Here is a 17,469-nt window from a genome sequence, read left to right as displayed (position 1 = left end):
CTACATATTGAGTTTGTAGCTAGGGCTAGTCACATGTAGCCTGGACTACATGTGACTCAACAACAAGAAAACAAAAGGAAGAAAAGAAAGAGGAGGAGAAGAAAGAGGAGGAGGAGGAAGAGGAGGAAGAAGAGGAGGAGGAAGAGGAGGAAGAAGAGGAGGAGGAAGAGGAGGAGGAGGAAGAAGAAGAGGAGGGAGAGGAGGAGGAGGAAGAGGAGGAGAAGAGGAGGCTAAAGTACGCCCAATTTAAGGTGGTCGTCTTGGCCTAGTCAAACTCACTTGGCAAACTATATGGCTTCATGCTTCCTATTTTACTTATTTAATGTATATGGGTGTGTGTCCATGAACCACTTGAGTGCCTGCTGCCCATGGAGTCCAGAGGACGACATTAGATCCCCTGGGACTGGAGTTACAGACGGTCTTAAGCACCAGGTGGTTGCTGGGAAGGAATTGAACCTTGGTCCCCTGGAAGAACAGTCAGTGCTCCTAACCACTGAGCCATCTCTCCAGCCCTCTTGCTTCCTAACAATGACTTTGGGTATAAACTCTTGTTGTATACCTAACACTTAAGTTTCCCAAAGCTCACACACCCACCACTAAAGTCTCAGTCTCTCCACTGCTTAGTTTGATCTCTTCCACCATTTTCATCCAGTGGATGACAGCTCTGCCTTCAGCTTCATGGCAAAACTGTTGGGCTCCGGAGTAGTCTCTGCAGGCACCAGGCACACATGTGGCACACAGGCATATACAGGTAAAATACATAGAGATATAGTTGATTTTTTTGAGACAGGGTTTCTATGTGTACCTTGGCTGTCCTGGAACTCATTCTGTAGACCAGGTTGGCCTCAAACTCACAGAGATTGCTGCCTCTGCTTCCCCAGACCTGTGATTAAAGGCATGCACCACCACTTGTTTATATTTATATTATATAATATATGTAATAAGATAATATATATCTTTTTTTTTCTGAGACAGGGTTTCTCTGTGTAGCCCTGGCTGTCCTGGAACTCACTCTGTAGACCAGGCTGGCCTCGAACTCAGAAATCCGCCTGCCTCTGCCTCCCAAGTGCTGGGATTATAGGCGTGTGCCAACACAGCCCGGCGATAATATATATCTTAATTTTAAATTTTGTATCAACCTTGGCTTACCTGTTTTATTCCTCATGTTAGGCTATCCGAAAACCGTGAACCTCAGTCTGTAAAGTAGACATCTCCAGCCTTTCCCTCCCACCCCACAGCCTTCTCTCCAACTGCAGTCCGGACCTTCCTTTCTAAAAATGAAGCTGGGCTGGAGAGATGGCACAGGGTTTAAGAGCATATACTGCTCTTGCAGAAGACCTGAGTTCGAGTCCCTGCTCCCACTTCAGGTAACTCACAACTACTTTGTAACTCCAACACCCCTGGCCTCCCAACACAGAAACGAACACACACGATTTTAAAAGTAAATAAATAAAAATGAATTTCCCTGATCAAATCTTTCCAATAATTCCTTATCTCACTCAAAAACCCAAAATATTTACAGTGACCTACCAGGCCTCTCTAAGTCTGACCCCATTCCTTCTTAGGCCTTCAGTTTCACAACCAACCAGCTTTTCCCTTGTGAATTACTCCTGCATAACAGCCCTGATTTTTCTGACCCTTTGAACACACCAAGCGTGCTCCTTTGTCAAGGTCTATGTACATTTCTGTCTTTTGGAATGCTCCTCCTTTAGACATCTTGGGGTTTTGCTGTTGTTGCTTTGAGGCAGTCTTATAATACAGTCCTGGCTGGCCTGGAATTCACTATGTGTACTAGGCTAGCCTCATAACCTGGAAGTCCCAGAGATCTGCTTGCTTTTGCCCTTCCTGTATTCAAACTAAAAGCATGGCCCATGAGCTGCCACTCCTAGCTCTGGCCTCAAATTATTGTTTTAAATTATTTATTAGATTTATTTATTTTTCTCTGTAGTTTGAATCGTTTGTCTGCTTGTATATTCACCCTCCATACTCATGCCTGTTGGATCCCAAAGAGCTAGGGTTCTGAATGGTTGTGAGCCGCCCTGTGGGCGCTGGAGAATTGAACCTAAGTCTTCTGCAAGAGCAACAAGTGCTTTTCACTGCTGATCTGTCCCTCTGCTAACCTGGAGTTCTTGATCTTTCTGCCTCAACTCCCTTATTCTAGGTATATGGGACCTGGGCTGTCACGTTTGGCTCCAGCTAACTAAAGGACTGAAGTAGAAACTCTGTAGCAAAACGCATGCCTTTGGTGGGAATAGTTCTAGGAGAGGTGGTTGGGTGGGTGAAAGCTTGGCTTAGACCTTGGAATCTAGAGAGAGAACATGGGAGCAGAGCTCAGAGTTCTTGGGCAAGCCTTTGAAGCACGGGCAGGCAGCAGGCGCTACGCCCTCAGGCTGGGAGGGTGTAACTCATCCATCAATCTCTAGAAGACAAGGGGGTAAAATTCTGTCTAGGGTGATCTAGAAGACTTGTTGGGGCTAACTACTGAACGCGGGGGGGGGGGGGGCTCCTCTGGAGTCAGTAGTTCGTCTGCAACATCTCTGGCGCCTCTGGGTGGTGGCCTTCGGTGCTGCAGTGGAAGACCGGTGAGGTGGAGGGAGGCGCACAGCTGAGCTCACCGCCGCAGGCGCATCCATCCCTCCAGGGCCTATAATTTGGGTTCCCTGGGCTGGCCGCCCCTATCAGCGGCTTAGCAACAGATGAGTCACCCAAGACCCCAGCCAAGGCAAACATCAGGGGAGGGGGAGGAGGAGGAGATTCCCGAGTGTAGCCGGGCTTTAGCCACCGCCTCAGTTGCTTGATTTCCCCATCTCCAGAGGTCCCCACTCTTTTATTTGACACTCCCCGCCCTTCAGGGCCTCCATGTTCTTCCCACAGTGTTTTATCACACCCCTATCTCCGTGAGGGCCAGAGGACCCTTCTTCCACTTTTCTCATCAAAAGGAAGATGGACCAGTTAGCTCCCACTTTCTCCCTGCAGTGATGGCAGCCCCCTTTTCTTCCCCCTCTCGTCTGGGTCCCAACCCTTGTCAAGGTCTCTCTTGTTCCTGCCCCTCCTCTTTCTTGGAGCTGGCTGCGTGCTTGGGGTATTAGGCAATGGGTGTGCACCCACAGCCCTCTCCAGGCCCCGCCTGTCCCACCGCCCTCTAGCTGCCTGTGGGTCAGTGCTCAGGCCAGACGGTCGGCAGGAGGGCACCCGCGGCCAACTCAGGCCACCCACTGCCTGCCTGTGGCCTCTTATCAAAGAGCAAGACTTCAGGGAGGAGAGAGAACAGCGGTTTGAGTTCTTAGGTTTGGGACAGTTCAACCTGGGGAGCCCCCAGGCCACTAAGAAGTTGAACCTCTGGGCGCTAATTTTCCTCAACCCCTTCATCATCATCATCATCATCATCATCATCATCATCACCACCACCACCATCATCACCATCACCATCATCATCATCACCACCATCATCGTGTTTTTGAGATAGGGTCTCTTTACATAGCCTGGCTGTCCCGGAATTCACTATGCAGACCAGGCTGACCTTGAATTTACAGAAATTCACCTGTCTCTGCCTCTCAAGTGCTGGGAGTAAAGGCATGAACCACCACGCAGCTTTCCTTAGCCCCTTCTTGACATCTGACTGAATGATAGATCTAGGCATCAGAGAGGGGACAAATAGGAACAAGACAAAATCCAACGTGTGAGAAACATGAATGTTCTTGAGACGCTGGTGAAGAGTCTGTTAAATACCCTTCCGGGGGGCCTGGGTGAATCCCAGGCTGACAGGCGGGAAAGAGGATGGGGCGCTGGTGAGGCTCCTCGGTTCTGGAGTAGGGTAGAAGTTACTGAGACAGCGCTGGTCCATCTCAGAAGTCATACTCGGCTTGGCCTTCTTTCCCTAAAGGGGAAGGAGTTCTTGGGGAGAATCAGAAAGAGCACCCCGCTGTGGGTCTAGCCTAGGGCTTCAGCACCCTTACCTACCCCAGCACTCAGTAGTAACCCCCAGATATCTAACTTCCGCTGTACTAGACACCTAGCCAGGGATGCCCCTTCAGCACAAGGCAAGAATGTAGACCAGGGGCTGGCTCCTCAGCATTGCAGCTACCACCACCAATGAAGAGGTGGTTGTGGCTGTGGGTACCAGCCCTGTGCTTCTGTTTCCTGGGGGGTCGGCCCTGAGTCGATGTGCCTTGGGTGCGCAGGGCCAGCCATGCTGTGCTTGGGGCTGCGGTCTGGCAGGGGCTGGGGGTGGTTGGGAAGCCTTGAGGCCCCTCTCTGGCAAAAATAGTCCGCAGTGGTTAGAGTTAGGAGGGTGAGTCAGGCGGGAGTGCGGTGGCGCCTAACCCCTTCACTGCCGCCGGAGCTCTGACCTGCCTTCGCCTGGGCTCACCCAGGCCAGGTTCTTTTTCCCCCTCCGCTGCCCTGAAGTTGGGCTCACTTTGGCATCCTAAGGCCTTCCTCAGCTCTTGTGCAGCAAACGTGCGATCGTGGAGCCTGCATTTGGATTATCTCAAACATTCATCTAGGAATTCCGAATAGGAGACCCCTGGAGAAGATGCCTACTAGAGCCGGGAAGCGTAGGGGCTGACAAGAGGTCTTAGGGGCTACCCGAGCTTTTGACCAAGGCCAAATTCTGAGGCCAAACTTGAGCCCTCCCAAGGGGCAGGCGTAAGGCTCCGAGGTGGGCGGGAGCCAAGCCACACGGCGGCTCCTCACTTGCCGGCTCAGAGTGCCCTGGTGCGCACACACTCGTGGGCTCTACAAGACAGTCAGAAACCTGAAGGTCGGCCAGCTCCGCCTTCAGAGCGTCAAAGGAGCACTTCAGTCACCCATTCTCAGTGGACAAACGGAGGCAAAGGAAAACGATGAAAGATACTGTCATTGGAACCAGGTCCTGGTCCCTTAGTCAGGGTCATTGCACTCTGCCTACAGCCTCGGGACACCCCAGAGCAGGTGAGTGGAGCTCCGACCCCTGGCCCCTGGAATGGGGCTAATAGTGATCCCGGGTGTTGGGTTGTGTGTGTGTGTGTGTGTGTGTGTGTGTGTGTGTGTGTGTGTGTGTGTACATGCTTTGGGGGGAGCGGCTGCGTTCTCCTGGTCAAGTCAGGGGGTGGGGTGCGGGTGGGGTGGGGATGCCCCGGGCTCTGGGAGGGGCCGCAACTCCGTCAGCTCCAGCAGAACCACCCGTGAGTTAGGTCGAGAAGAGCCGAAGCCCCCGGTGCTTTGTCGCGGGTTCGCTCGCTAGCTATCTCGATCACTCCCTCCCTTCTACCCTCCCTTCCTCCCGGCGACCGCGGCGACGACGCTGGGGGAAGCGGCAAAGAGGAGTGGCCCGGCGCTGGAAGAATGCTGTTCCGCCGAGGGAGCTGAGCAGTTACCCAAGGGTTTAAGCCCCACGAGCCGAGCCCGAGTGACTCAACCGCGAGTGTTGTGGATCCTGCACCTGAACCGCTGGAGGTAATGAAGCAGGAGGGAACAGGGAAGGCAGAGACTAGACAGGCACGCGGACCGACGTGCAGACAGACAGACAGACAAGCGTCCCCCCCTTAAGAGCACAGACACGCTGAGAAAGCCAGATCTAGAGATACCTACAAAATAAAGAAGAAAGCCTCTGGATTCAGAGGGCAATGGAGGGTGGGGTGGGAATTAGGGTCGGACCCTTGGGGAATAGACGCTGTCGCACTGCAGAGGGAGCCTGTAGTTAGGAAAGGGGCGGGGGTAGATGGGGAATCTGTGGCGTTGGCTCAGGGCACCTGGTTTCCCTCGGAGCCTTAGCAGCCCACTTTCCCCCTGGTGGGCGCGGAGGTCGGAGAGTGGTTTGGGAGCCTGGCCTCGGCCCCTTCTAACCTAGCTTGCCAGCTATTGCCAGCACGAGGAGGCGACACCCCTCCAGGTGGTGGGGAACCCCCTTCTAATCCCTCCCCCTAACCCTGTCAGGGCGGGCGGATCAGTCGTGGGGCCCTTAGAGGGGGAGCGGTTGGTGAGGACGGAGCGAGGGTCTGAAGAAAGGCTCTCAAGTGGGCATGTGAGTGTCTCAGGACCTTGCGTCGTGTCTCACTGGGTCGGACTCCAGGGGTGCCCCGGGGGGGAGACCTCGAGCTGCTCCGACCCTTCCTCTTTGACGGGTTCCAAAACGCAGACACTGGAAGTCAAGGGGTGACTGGTATGGTCCAGTTTGGGGAGGGGTGAGAAAAGCCAGTGGGGCCTCATTGGTGGCATAAGGAGCTGAAGCAGAGCATCCTTTGGCTCCAGGGAGCCGATCTAGTCCTCATCAAATGTCCCTGTCCTCGCAGGCGCTGACTGACTCGCCCACCGGAGCCTCCGGGCTTCGACATGCTGGAGGAGCCCCGGTCTCGGCCTCCGCCCTTAGGCCTCGCGGGTCTCCTGTTCTTGGCCTTGTTGAGTCGGTGAGCGTTTTTCCAGTTACGGGGCGTGGGGGAAAGCAGCGATCTGGGTTAGGGGGGCGTTGGAGGGGGCGTGCGACTAGACCCCAGACCCTTGTCGCTTGTCCTCAGGGCTCTAAGCAATGAGATTCTGGGCCTAAAACTTCCCGGTGAGCCGCCGCTGACGGCCAACACCGTGTGCCTGACCCTGTCCGGCCTGAGTAAGCGACAGCTGGGGCTGTGCCTGCGCAGCCCCGACGTGACAGCGTCGGCGCTCCAGGGGCTGCACATCGCCGTCCACGAGTGTCAGCACCAGCTGCGCGATCAGCGCTGGAACTGCTCGGCGCTGGAGGGCGGCGGCCGGCTGCCGCACCACAGTGCCATCCTCAAGCGCGGTGAGCCTGACGGGCGGCTGTCTGTGCTGCTGCCCAGGCGCGCGGGGGTGGGGGGTGGGGGGGGCAGGCCGAGGCGCGCGGAGGCGGGAAGGGACCGGCTCACGGCATCGGGAGGGGCCTCTCCGGGAATTTCCCCGGGAGCCGAGCTCAGCTGGGTCTGGTCACCCGGCTGGGCCTCTGCCTGCCTGCCTGGCTACCACCTGCGTCGCTGGCTCTGGCGAGGCAGCTGGGTCCCTGCTCCCCCTACCCCAGGGCCTCCCTTTTCTGCCTCTACCCAGCTCGGATCTGGGATGCACCTGTGAACAAGAGATGCCCCCCAACCCAAGAAGCTTCAAACACCCCCCCCCCTTCAAACCCCTATTTTTCTCTTCCCTCCCTCTCCACCCAGACAAGTCCAGGCTGGTGTCCCCAGAGTCTCAGCGGGGGTGGGGTGACGCCCCCAACCGTTTAAGGGTTAAACCTGCTCCCCTAATTGCTGGGGTTCCCAGGAGCCAAAGCTGGGAACAAAGACCCTGATGGCTTTGAAGCTGAGGAGTAGCCCCCTCCTCTGTGCTGTGAGGGCCCCAGGTGTCCCTCATCTGAACAGGTGAGGGATGGCTGCAGGGCCACAAAACAGGTCACTGCTGGCCTGGTCTAGAAGGAATGGTCTGGGAGGCTCCATTGCCTTTCCCTGTACTCAAGTGAAGTTTACTCCTAGAGGAATAATGATGGGGGGGGCCAGGCAGGGGGCAGTCCAGGGGTAGGGTAGTGCTTTGGGGACTATGGGGTTAACAGGCAGCTGCCATCTGCAGGGGAATTCCCAAGACGTGTGCAAACAGCTTCACCCTTGGATGGTTGGGGGATCTTGGGGCTGGCCCTGGAGCCCTAGATTCCCTGGTAAGAGGGGCCTGGCCTCCAAGCCAACTGTCTTTCATCTTCTCAGTACTCAGTACTTGCAAGTGCCCTTGCTTAAAATGAAATGAGGGACACCCCCCCTCCTTCTCTGCAGGGCCCTGATATAGTGGAAGGTTTTGACACCCAGATGGTGAGGGTGTCTCTGTAAGCCTGGGAAAGATTTGTCATCCCAAGCCTCCTCCTCCTCAATGACCCCCCAAAACATAACAGAGAGGCCAACCTTTTAAAAGGGCCTTGGGGAAAATCACTCCTGGCTTTCTCCTCCTCCCAGTATTTTATAAGGTAATAGCAGGATAGAATAAACATGAAGAGCAAATATAAAACTAGAACCTGGGAAGGGGTGGGCAGCTCCGGCATGTTAGTGTTGTTGCTGCAGTGGTAGGTGGTAGCTTGGTTTACAGACTCATTTAATAAGGTGGGGGAAGAACCCCCAAGGCCAAAGGTGTCCCCCAAGCTCCTTGTAGAGATGGGGGAATTTCTAAGGCTTTTAGATGCAGAACTTCTGGAAACACACCTTCAGAAATCTTCAGGACTCTTTCTGAATTATCTCAGATCCAGAGGTCTCTTTAGGTTCTCAACCTCTCTGGAGGGCTGAGAGGATATTCGACCCCTGAGGGGTGATCCTGAGGGGTCAAGTGTCAGATAGCCTACATATCAAATATTTACTTTATGATTCATAGCAAAATTACAGATATGAAGCAGCAATAAAATTATTTTATGGTTGGGTCACCACAGCACGAAGGAGCTTATATTAAAGGGTCACGGAGTTAGGAAGGTTGAGAACCACTGTCCTAGGCTCTCTCTTGCTTTCACACCCCGAAATGACAGATTTACAGAGGTTTGGCTTTAGTGGCGTCTTGATCCCATGGGTCTCTTCAAAGCTGAGGGATCTGAGGCCTGGTGTTATTTCTTGTCTCAGGATGCTGTCCCAAATCACTCAGCTGATAAATAACAGAGCCAGGATTCAGTTAGAAATTTCTGGCATTGGTTGCTGAGGCTGGTGGTGGCTCACACCTATAATCCTAGCATTTGGAAAGCTGAGGCAGAAGGATTATCATGAGTTCAAGGCCAGCTTGGGCTACATAGCAGGCCCTATCTCAAAAAAAAAAAAAAAAAAAAAATGCTATTGAAGGGTAGCTGGTGTCTCTTTCCCCACACCTGCCTTCTCCCCTCAGCTGTCTGTCAACCTCAAGTTCATCCATTTCCTCCCCAGGTTTCCGAGAGAGTGCGTTCTCCTTCTCCATGTTGGCAGCTGGGGTCATGCACGCAGTTGCTACAGCCTGCAGCCTGGGCAAGCTGGTGGGCTGCGGCTGCGGCTGGAAGGGTAGTGGTGAGCAGGACCGGCTTCGGGCCAAACTGCTGCAGCTTCAGGCACTGTCTCGGGGCAAGACTTTCCCTCATTCCCAGCCCAGCCCTGTTCCTGGCTCAGTCCCCAGCCCTGGCCCCCAGGACACGTGGGAATGGGGTGGCTGTAACCACGACATGGACTTTGGAGAGAAGTTCTCTAGGGATTTCTTGGATTCCAGGGAAGCTCCCCGGGACATCCAGGCGAGAATGCGGATCCACAACAACAGGGTGGGACGCCAGGTGCGTGTGCTTACATCGTCCTGGGTCTCCCTCGCTGTTCTGAGACAGTCTTGCTGTATAGTTCAGGCTAGCCTCAGATTTGGAATCCTTCCAGTCTGAGTGCTGTGACTGTAGGTGTGGCCACCCAGGCTGCCTTTTCTCAGTCTCTCTCTGTCCCTCCCTCCCTTCTGAGGGGCCCCACAGAGTAATGGGGTATGATGAGTGATCTTGTTACTAGCAAGCTTATCGCTAGCAGTCACCCCAAAATATGTTTAGAATCTATAGGAAGCTGCCTGATGGCATTTACCATATGTTAAAGCTGAGCTAGCATATAGTATCTTGTATTTATTTATTTGTTTATTTATTAATTTATTAATTAATTAATTTATTTATTTATTTATTTATTTATTTATTTATTTATTTATTTAAGGTGTATCAGTGTCTTGCTTTCATGTATAGGTCTGTGCACCATTTGTGTGTCTGGTGCCCTCAGAGGCCAAGAGAGGGATTTGGATTATCTGGAACTGGGGTTATAGTCGTGTCATCATGTGGGCTCTGGGAATTGAACCCAGATCCTCTGGGAGAGCAGCAGCCAGTGCTCATAACTATCCAGCCACATCTCTAACTCCAATATGCTGTATTCTATACATGCCTAGGACTTAGCTCACTGCATAGACACTGTTGCAACAGCTGCCTTCCCCCACAGACATTAGGGTTATTCTGGCCTACAGTCACCATTTTATTAGTGTTTATTCTGGAAAGAGCTCTGTTGTCTCCCTGTGAGCTAGTGATCAAAGATGGGTAAATCCTTCCTTTCCATTCCCTTCCTTGCTCTGATCATTTGCGTCCCCTCATCCCTTCCCTCTTTGTCACTCTGATGTTGTAGGTGGTCACCGAAAACCTGAAGCGGAAGTGCAAATGCCATGGCACATCAGGCAGCTGCCAGTTCAAGACATGTTGGAGGGCAGCCCCAGAGTTCCGGGCTATCGGGGCAGCACTGAGGGAGCGGTTGGGCAGAGCCATCTTCATCGATACCCATAACCGCAATTCCGGAGCGTTCCAGCCCCGCCTACGCCCGCGTCGTCTCTCAGGAGAGCTGGTTTACTTTGAGAAGTCTCCTGACTTCTGTGAGCGAGACCCCACTTTGGGCTCCCCAGGCACAAGAGGCCGGGCTTGCAACAAGACCAGCCGCCTATTGGATGGCTGTGGCAGTCTGTGCTGTGGCCGTGGGCACAACGTGCTCCGGCAGACACGAGTGGAGCGCTGCCACTGTCGTTTCCACTGGTGCTGTTATGTGCTGTGTGATGAGTGTAAAGTCACGGAGTGGGTCAATGTGTGTAAGTGAAGGTGAACTCGCTGAGGGATGAGGAGGAGCACTGTGTGAGAGGCTACTGTCTTTCAGCTCGGATTTCTGTCTAGGGTTCACCGTGGCTCCTGGAAGCTCAAAGCATCTACCTGAGAACAGCTCTGGGGGCTTAGGGTCAGGTGAAATCTGCCAAGAGCAGCCTTTTGTGGGGGAAGTGGCCACCACATTCTGTTCTTAAACACCCGAATAGACTAAGACGGAATGCACTGTATTGTTTCGCATCTTCTCTACCTGTAGGGTCCCTCGGGCCCAGATTCCTACTCCTTTGCATAGGGAGTCTCTTTAGCCACTCCTCTTCCTGGAAGGATAACACCAGGCACTGTGTGGAGTCATTAACACCCGAATATTTAAAGAGACCACCTCTTCCTATTTGTGGCTCTCAAACTCCTCCACTACAACCCAGAACCTCCTCTTATGGGGCCTCGGGGGACAATAATGAGAGGTTTTCGGTTGGAAAAGGACAGAGTACCGCAGGGAACCCTCAGACAGCTGTCTTGTTAGGGCTTAGGGAGGCTTCTCCTTCCGTTCAGTTGTTGAAAGGGTCCCTCCAAGGGAAAGGTTTTAGCCATAACTCGGAAGCTCTTTCCCTTCTTCAGCAGGAAGGGTGGGGATGGATAATTTATTGTACTGAGACATGTTCTTGGTTCCTGTTTGAAACTAAAATAAATTAAGTTACTGGACTACTGGACTGGCGGATGCAGATGGTGGTATGTCTAGCCACACTGGGGTAGCAGCCTGCGTTTCTCTCTCTCTCTCTCTCTCTCTCTCTCTCTCTCTCTCTCTCTCTCAGTAAAGTCTATACTCCTGTACTCAGTGACTTTTTATGTAAATCCTGCTGACTTCCACAAAGGATTGGAAATATCGCACAATGAGTTTAGGTTTTTAGTCTGTGAAACCAAGGTGAAGTTTGGGTTTGCAGGACTTTTACATCCAAATGTACATAGACCCTGTTCATCCTGAGCCCTCAGCTCCAGGGTCACCTTCATCATTTCTCAGAACCAAAGCTGGAGATTGTTTTCCCCCTGTAAAGGGCTAGCTGGTAAACATACCAGGCTATTTATATTGTGGTCTTTAAGTCAACGACCCACCTCTACCACAGCGACTCAACTCTGTTGTTATAGACCCAAAGTAGTTATGGGCAGAGGACGGACAAAGGCAGACAGGGGACTACACGTAAGTAGATGGGGATAGCGGTATTTAACAAACCTCAGAGCTGGTGTACAGGGCCAGACCTGGTTCTCTGGCTGTCATTTGCTGAGCCCTTTGCTGTACTACAAGGTCACATCTGCAATGGGAGTTTCAGGTCTTAAATGTATCTTAAAAATTAAGTGGACTTGCCAGGCAGTTGTGGCACATGCCTTTAATCCCAGCACTTGGGAGGCAGAGGCAGGCAGATTTCTGGTCTAGCCTGGTCTACCGAGTGAGTTCCAGGACAGCCAAGGCTATACAGAGAAACCCTGTCTCAAAAAAAAAAAATTAAGTGGACTTAAAGGAACAGGTACTGTGGCCTCTGAGTCCAAACCAGAGGACTGGGGGAGGGGGGTGGACATCAAGGGTGATGGGAAAATATGAGAGGATTCCTATGCTCAAAATGCAAAATGTGTTGTTTGTTGAGAAAGGGTCTCACTGTGTACCCCAAGCTAGCTAGTCAGGACGTCAGTATGTACCCTAGGATGACTTTCTGTCGTACTGGGATTGCAGGTGGACCTTACCAGACTGGACTTAAATTAGCTATTTCTAGCAAAACTAGCATTCTCTGCCATTGAATTATTTGCATACATATATTTGTCCTTTATTCAATGTTCTTTTGTAATTAATCTGAGTAAAATGATTTCTTTATCTTTTAAATTTTTCTACATTTATTTGTGTGTTCACACACACATGCGAGTGGATGCAGGCATACCATGGAACTCATACAGAAATTATGGGACAACTTGCAGAAGCCAGTTCTTGCCTTTTACCACTTGGGTTCCAGGGACTGAGTTTAGGTCTTTAGACTTGGTGGAAGCATACTAACCTGCTGGCCCCTCCCTGGTCTTTTCAGATATAAGTAGAGAGATATAACTAGAATTTCTTCTACAACATCTCCAATTCCTAGCCTAATGTCTTTGAGAAGAAACACGTTTTAAGATGCAACGTGGAGGGGCTGGGAAGGTGGCTCAGTGGTAAAGAGCAGTTCTCCCAGAGGATTCAGGTTCAATTCCCAGCACCCACATGGCGGTTGGCAAGTGTCTGTAACTCCAGTTCCAGGGGATCTGACACCTTTACACAGACATACAGGCAAAACCACCAGTGCACATACAATAAGCAAACTCACTGGACTGGAAGCAGGGTTAGGCGGATCCCTAGGAGTGTGAGGTCAGCCTGGTCTATAAAGTGAGTTCAGAACACCTGCATATTAAGGGCCTATAAGATGTTCCTGAAGAGGTTGGAGATGGCACCTGCTGTTTTTGCAGAGGACATGGATTCAGTTCCCAGCACCCACTTGGTGGCTCACAACCATCTGTGACTCCAGCTGGGGGGATCTGATGCCCTCCTCTGGCCTCAGCAGGCTCTTGCACACCCATGGCACAGAGACATAAGAGAGCAAAACACTCATTCAGAAAATAAAAATATATATTAAAAAAAAAAAAACAAAAAGATGCTGCGAGAGAGTGTGGAGATGGCTCCCTCACTTCTCCAAGGAGTGTGGAGATGGCTCCCTCACTTCTCCAGGTGATAGGTTATCTGGTGAGACAGCACCAGGGGGACCCAGAGAGTCTGGGGACTGTTGGATCATGGCAGTGGTGACAGTGCACCTTTTTAGTTTGGGAGACCAGGTGTCACAGCACTCAGAAGGCAGAGATAGATCTCTGTGAGTTCAAGGCCAGCCTGTTCTATAAAGTAAGTTCCAGGACAGCCAGGGCTCTATAGAGATACCCTATCTCAAAAAACAAACAAACAAACTAATTTGGGGGTGGGTGGGAAATGGCTTCTTGGTTTCAAGCACTTGTTGCTCTTGCAGGAGACCCAGGTTTGATTTCTAGCTCCCACGTGGCAGTTCATCACCGTCTTTAACTCCAGTTCCAAGGGCTCCAGCACCCTATGCTGACGTCCAACGGCACCAGGCATGCACATGGTGCACAGACATGTGTCTGGGCAAAACACTCATAAACACAAATAACTCTTAATAAACATTTAAAAATATATGTGCATATGTGATGTATGAGTATCCAGAAGAGAGTCTTGAATCCCCTGGAACTGAGGTGTTAAGAGTGTTGCCAGCTGCCTGGAATGGGAGCTGGGGACTGAACTCAGGTCCTCCTCCTCTCCATGGCAACAGCTTATCAGGAGATGGCAGACACCTGCTACCCTAATGTGTGAATGAGGAGACAAAAAGAATAACAGGGAACATCCAGCCTGGAGATGCCCGCCCTCCAGGAGGAAGCACTCTCCAGTGAGTCTGTCTAACTTTCCCTCTTCTTCCTTTGCCTCCCTCTCTCTCCTAGCTTTTCTTTTCATCACACACTCTGTGGCAAACTTAAGCCCCAAACCACAACCTTGACAAATTCCAATTGGATTTGGTCAGCAAGGCCAACGCCCCCCTCTCCCTCCCGGCAGGCACATGTACTGGGCTCCGGCCCAGGACTGGGGTCAGTGATGGGGTGGGAGTATGCAGCCCACAGAATTGGTGGCTACAGTTTCAGCTTTTACTGGGCTCGGGTGGCAGCTAGAAGGAGGGAAGAGGCCAATGGACAGTAAGTCAGGCTGCTGGGCCTCCCCACACTCTGGGTGAGCTCTTCCTCCTCTGTCTTGACCAAATGGCTAGGGGAGCTTAGAGTGGCAGGGAACAGCTGGTTCCAGGGGAGTAACACTTCTATCCACCTCTGCTTGTGTCAGGCCAACCTCGCCTGACCCTTGCCCCTCCACACATCAGAGAATGAAGGACAGAAGACCTGAGGGGGTCTCCAGTCATGCCCGTCATCTCCAAGTCAAACAGTGGTTCCTACTGAGCCATAGGAAGCTGTCCACCATTTTCAGCTTCCTTTCACGACTCAAAGTCTTCATCAGCAGGTTTCCTCTCCTTGTTGGGGTTCCACAACTAGTGCTGTGGAGGCACTAGGGAGCTGGGCGAGCGGTTGAAAAGCATATGGAAGCGAGTGCGAGGATATAGAACCCGGTGGAGTGCTGTTTCTAAGTTTTAGGAGAGAAATGGAGAGGTCAATAATCACACTGAAGGCATGTCAGAGCACTGACCGCATGAATGTATAACTGTCTAAGGTTTCTATTGCTGAGATAAACATTGTGACCAAAAGCAAGCTGAGGAGGAAAGGGTTAACTTCACCACACAGATTCTACAGAGACTGAGGATAGGGCAGTATTCAGGGCAGGAGCCTGGAGGCCATGGAGGCCTGCTATCTAGAGGTTATGTTCCCCATGGCTTTTTTTCTTTTTCTTTTTTTTTCTTTTTGGAGACAGGGTTTCTCTGTGTAGCCCTGGCTGTCCTGGAACTCACTCTGTAGACCAGGCTGGCCTCAAACTCAGAAATCCACCTGCCTCTGCCTCCCAAGTGCTGGGATTAAAGGCATGTGCCACCCCTGCCTGGCAACAGGGTTTCTTCTATGAAAACCTGGCTGTTCTAGAACTTGCTGTGTAGACCAGGCTGGCCTCAGCCTCAAAGAGATCCACCTGCCTCTGCCTTCTGAGTGCTGGGGCCAATGATATGCACCACCACAGCTGGCTCAGCTTGCTTTCCTGATTTTTTTCCCCCTAAAATTTGAACTTATTTTTATGTGCATGAGTGTTTTGCCTACATGTATGTCTGTGTGCTGTGTGCACACAGTGACCGTAGAGGCCAGAATAGGGCCTGGGACTAGAGTCACAGATGGTTGCTTGCCACCATATGGTTTTGGCAAATCAAACCAGGTCCTTGGGAAAAGCTGGCTGTGCCCTTAACCTGTGAGTGTTTAGCCAGTTCTCACCTACTTTGTAAAATTCAATGGTGGCACTGCCCACAGTGACCTGGGCCCTCCCCTGCCAATCATCAATGGAGAGAAACGCCCTGCAGGTTTGCTCATACTCTGCTGAGGTCCTTTCTTGACTGGGGTTTCCTCTTCCCAAATGATTGTTAACTTGTATCAAGTTGACATCAACTAGCCAGTACAGCTGACTCCTTGTCAGTATGACACACAGATACATCACTATTCAACTAGATAGAACCTTTCCTTTCTCAGTTACCCACAACCTGGCATGTTAGACTGACATAAAACATCCCAATGTTGAAGTTTCCCATAGTTGTTAAAAATTCAGACATTTAAAGAAATGCAGTCTCTTTAGAAACATCCAAAGTCTCTTTTAAAGTTCGATGTTCTTCTAAAATATTCAAAATCTCTGTAAAATTCCAAAATCTCTTAAGTGTGGAGTCCTATAAAATAAATAAGTTACATACTTTATTGCTTTAAAAAAAAAACAGGGAAATTATAAACAAACCAAAGCAAAACCAGAGTCCAACGCATGGACAAGATCAGCGGTGGGACCCACTCCTGGTTCTCTGGGCCCCAAAGGCTCCATTTCCCCAGCTCTGCCAGCTTGTCTCCTGGGCCCAGGGCAGCTCTGTTCCACAGTTACTTTTGTCCTTGGCAGGTGTCCCAGGGTTCTGGCATCTCCAAAATGCTGGGTCTCTGTTGCAGCTGGGTTGCTCACAAGTGCTCCTCAAAGTCAGAGAACCACCTGACTCTGCTTCCTAAGTGCTGGGATTAAAGTCCTGTGCCTCCACCCTGGACTGCTGTTTCATTAATCACAGCTGATTCTTCAGCCCCAGCTGTCCAATATCAATTGTCCCAGCAAAGTAAAAGTTTCACTTTAGTTATTTTTTCTTTTTTAAAGATGGGGTTTCTCTATCTAGCCCTGGGTAGCCTGGAACTTACTATGTTCATCACCCTGGCTGTGAACTCACAGAAATCTATCTGCTTCTGCCTCCAGAGCCTGGGATTAAAGGTGTGAGCCACCACACCTGTACTTTACTGGTTCTTAACTCAAAATATGAGACGTAGACTCTTTGAGGGACTCTCCAAGTTTCTACCTGTAACTTTGCAGGCCAGGCTCTGCTCTCAGCATCATCTTTTAAGTCCCCACAAAGGCCCACACTGAGCTCAGAGTACACACTGGCTTTTCCAGCCCAGAGTTCGAAAGCCACCACAATCCTCCCCCACACATGCTCAGGTCTGTGACAGCAACATCTCACTCCTGCTGTCTAAATGCAACTCGAGGAAGAAAGAAACTGAAGCAGAGGCCTTGAAGGATTGCTGCTTACACATGGGCTTGCTCAGCCTGCTTTCTTATACAAGTCACCTGCTCAGGGGTGATACCTCCTACATCGAGCTTGAATCTGCCACCTGGGTCCAGCTGACATAAAACTACCCAGCATAGTAACTATATTTTTGGGAGTCTTTTGCCTTTAAAAACCCAGAGTTTGGGCTAGGGAGATGATAGTTCAGCCATTCAAAGTACTGGCAAGACAAGCCTCACCCAAGTTCGATAGCCAGAACCTGTTTTAGAGGTGGAGGGAGAGCAGACTTTTACTGACTGCTCTTGCCCAGAGGACTTGGATCCCAGGACCAATGTGGGACAACTCACAACTGTGTGTCACTCTATCTTAAGGGAATCTTACATTTTTCTCCCCACAGCAGATACCCACTTACAGGCACATACTCATGCTCACAGATATATGTGCATACGCATAGTTAAAAATAAAGACTTTTGTCTGGGTGTGTGGTAAATACCTTTAAATCTCAGCACTCAGGAGGCAGAGGCAGGCAGATTGTGAGTTCAATGCCAGCTTGGTCTATAAAGTGAGTTCAAGGCCGGGGGTGGGGGCTACATAGTGAGCTCCTGTCTCAAAAACAAC

General features: G+C 51.2%; 1 protein-coding gene across 1 annotated transcript; it reads left to right on the top strand.

The window, feature by feature from the left end:
• The first annotated feature begins 5,124 nt into the window (after positions 1-5,124).
• On the top strand, positions 5,125-11,263 carry Wnt10b (Wnt family member 10B). The gene is made up of 5 exons (XM_034517051.2): positions 5,125-5,436; positions 6,273-6,386; positions 6,495-6,757; positions 8,865-9,238; positions 10,104-11,263. The coding sequence occupies exons 2-5, from the start codon at positions 6,313-6,315 to the stop codon at positions 10,560-10,562; spliced, it is 1,170 nt and encodes a 389-aa protein (XP_034372942.1). The 5' UTR covers positions 5,125-5,436; positions 6,273-6,312; the 3' UTR covers positions 10,563-11,263.
• Positions 11,264-17,469: the final 6,206 nt, after the last annotated feature.

This window comes from Arvicanthis niloticus, chromosome 13, assembly GCF_011762505.2.
Source record: "Arvicanthis niloticus isolate mArvNil1 chromosome 13, mArvNil1.pat.X, whole genome shotgun sequence".
In the NCBI taxonomy this organism is placed as follows: Eukaryota; Metazoa; Chordata; class Mammalia; order Rodentia; family Muridae; genus Arvicanthis; species Arvicanthis niloticus.
The sequence above is the reverse complement of the archived record's forward strand: the minus strand, read 5'-3'. Positions and strand labels throughout refer to the sequence as shown.

What these genes read in the sequence shown, in the direction of transcription:
- Wnt10b (XM_034517051.2), top strand. Translation starts at nt 6,313, where the DNA reads ATGCTGGAGGAGCCCCGGTCTCGGCCTCCGCCCTTAGGCCTCGCGGGT. An exon ending in CAGTGCCATCCTCAAGCGCG is followed by an intron (nt 6,758 to 8,864) that starts GTGAGCCTGACG and finishes TTTCCTCCCCAG; the next exon opens with GTTTCCGAGAGAGTGCGTTC. An exon ending in ACAACAGGGTGGGACGCCAG is followed by an intron (nt 9,239 to 10,103) that starts GTGCGTGTGCTT and finishes CTGATGTTGTAG; the next exon opens with GTGGTCACCGAAAACCTGAA.